The sequence below is a fragment of the Vipera berus genome, assembly GCF_964194415.1.
Source record: "Vipera berus genome assembly, chromosome: Z".
Lineage (NCBI taxonomy): Eukaryota > Metazoa > Chordata > Lepidosauria > Squamata > Viperidae > Vipera > Vipera berus.
This window is the reverse complement of record NC_138205.1, coordinates 11,521,015-11,523,755: the sequence shown is the minus strand read 5'-3', so window position 1 is coordinate 11,523,755 and position 2,741 is coordinate 11,521,015. Positions and strand designations below refer to the sequence as shown.

General features: G+C 42.5%; 1 protein-coding gene across 1 annotated transcript; it reads left to right on the top strand.

Annotated features, from left to right (window-relative positions):
* Positions 1–1,483: 1,483 nt before the first annotated feature.
* LOC308678633 (olfactory receptor 11G2-like) lies at positions 1,484–2,440 on the top strand (the record flags this gene model as incomplete). The annotated part of the gene is made up of 1 exon (XM_081345861.1): positions 1,484–2,440. One exon carries the CDS (start codon positions 1,484–1,486, stop codon positions 2,438–2,440), a length of 957 nt encoding a protein of 318 aa, XP_081201987.1.
* Between the last annotated feature and the right edge of the window lie 301 nt (positions 2,441–2,741).

The following is a 2,741-nucleotide window of genomic DNA, read 5'->3' as shown; positions in this document are numbered from 1 at the left end:
ATTATCCTGGAAGACTGGACTTCTCTCCTAGGTTTAATTGCTGGTGCTGTCATCCATTGCGTGATGACAGCTCCTTCCTAGAGTTTAGCTCTTCTATCAGCCCACAAAGCCCCTCTACATCTCCATCTCTGAGTCCAGCCTAAGTTGTAATCAAAAGGAGGTTTCTTTGGAAACATCTCCAACCCACACCATGTTGTCCTCCAAGTTTTCTTCGATCACCTGCTGTGATGTTAAGGGAGACAGTTCTAAAGCTGCATCTTGTTGTTGTTAGCTGCGAAGTCGTGTCCGACCCATCGCAACCCTATGGACAACGTTCCTCCAGGCCTTCCTGTCCTCTATCATCTTCTGGAGTCCATTTAAGCTCACGCCTGAGTCCATCCAGCCACCTCATTCTCTGTCGTCCCCTTCTTCTCTTGCCCTCAATCTTTCCCAGCATTAGGCTCTTCTCCAGTGAGTCCTCCCTTCTCATTAGGTGGCCAAAGTATTTGAGTTTTAGCTTCAGGATCTGGCCTTCTAAAGAGCAGTCAGGGTTGATCTCCTCTAGGAATGACTGGTTTGAACGCCTTGCAGTCCAAGGGACTCGCAGGAGTCTTCTCCAGCACCATAGTTCAAAGGCCTCAATTCTTTGGCGCTCAGCCTTTTTTATGGTCCAGCTTTCACTGCCATACATTGCAACTGGGAAGACCATAGCCTTGACTATACGCACTTTTGTTGACAGGGTGATGTCTCTGCTTTTTAGTGTGCTGTCTAGATCTGCCATTGCTTTCCTCCCCAGGAGCAAGCGTCTTTTAATTTCTTGGCTACAGTCCCCGTCTGCAGTGATCTTGGAGCCCAGGAAAATAAAATCTATCACTACCTCCATTTCTTCCCCATCTATTTGCCAGGAATTGAGAGGGCTGGATGCCATGATCTTGGTTTACTTAATGTTAAGTTTCAAAGTTGAAACTTAACACATTAAGCTGCATCTAGTGAACTGTATTTTCTCCTATGTGTTTCATCTACTAGGCATATGGAACACTCTACTTTGGCTATTGATATGGTGAAACAGAAGTTGTTACAGAAGTCAAATATTTAGGTCTAGAGTGATAACTGTGTGGATGATGTGCTCATAGCAATTATTTTTTAATTTGTATGATACTAAATGACATTGAAAAGGTTTCAGTGACATAAGAAACTAAAAGGAGCTTGTATTTTATTATTCATGTTGATGAGTAATCCTTTTGATTTTTCAGTGATAGAGTTATAGATGAGTTCATAAGGTTCCCATCCACCTCTCTAATCTGCTCTTCATTCTTCAACATTCTTGAAGAGCATTTGCTTAAGGACACACACACACACACACAGATGTGATAAGCAATCCCAGAAATTTCCTTCTTGTTGATTTGGTAGTTCTGTACTCTGCCATTTTTAAATCCATTGTGGAAATAGATATATTTGTGAATTGCTAAGGATATTTTATCCTGATTCTTTTTCCTGATTCCAGATGGAGCTGACCAATGGAACTACGGTCCAGGAATTCATTTTGCTAGGCTTGGAGCATGGGAAGCAAAAACGGTTCTTCCTCCTTATCCTTTTTACTATTGTCTACATAAGCACTTTGGCTGAAAATGCCATTATTATCATGCTGGTGCATGCAGATGCACAATTAGCACAGCTCCCCATGTATAACTTTTTGGGAAACGTCTCCCTGCTGGAGATCTGCTATGTGACCACCACCATGCCCCGTATGCTCTTTGATCTGGCTTCTCCTCAAGGGATCATCTCCTTCCAAGCCTGTTTCACACAGTTCTACATTTTCTACTCACTTGGTAGCACTGAAGACTTTTTCCTCTCAGCCATGGCCTTGGATCGCTATCTGGCCATCTGCCACCCACTCTATTATCCATTAATTATGTCTCCAAAGAACTGTTCCAAGCTTGTGGCTAGTTGCTGGATGGCTGGCTTTTTGGTATATGCTGTCCCAATAATTTTGATCTCTAGGCTCTCTTTCTGTGGCTCCAATGTCTCTGACCACTTTCTGTGTGATCAAGCCATTCTGTCCTTAGCTTGCCCTCCATTTGGAAATGCTCCACTTATCCTTTTTTCCGTGAATATTTTCATCATATTGGGCAACTTAGTCTTTGTAGCTATTTCCTATGGCGTTATAATTATCACACTAATCAAATCCTCTAACCAAAGTAGCAGGAAGAAAGCCTTCTCCACCGTATCCTTTCACCTCATGGTGGTGACCCTTTTCTATGGTTCTGTAGCAGGAATGTATGTAACTCCAAGTGGGGATGGTCAGTCATGTGTCAGTAAAATTGTCACTGTCTTCTTCACTGCCGTTACGCCCTTTCTCAATCCCATGATCTACTGTCTGAGGAACAATCAGATGAAGGAGGCCCTGGACAGGTTGCTGAGAAGGATGGAGCGATGGCTGAGAAAAAACATCACATCGTGACAACAGGAGTGGAAAGGAGAAATCTATTCAACCTTTAATACCAGTGTTGTAAATCCTTTTAGAAAATTCTCATGCCCTCCATTTTTTAAAAGTAGATTTCAAGTACAAGGAACTTAACCAAGAGGAACGTAGGTGTCCTAATTTTCAGGTGATTGATCCAAATTCATGTTTACAATCCTATGATTTCAATTCAAAATGCAACATTAATAGGGCAATAAAGGTAAAGGTAATGGTTTCCCCAGTCTGACTCTAGGGGATGGTGCTCATCTTTGTTTCTTAGCTGAGGGAGCCAGTGTTGTCT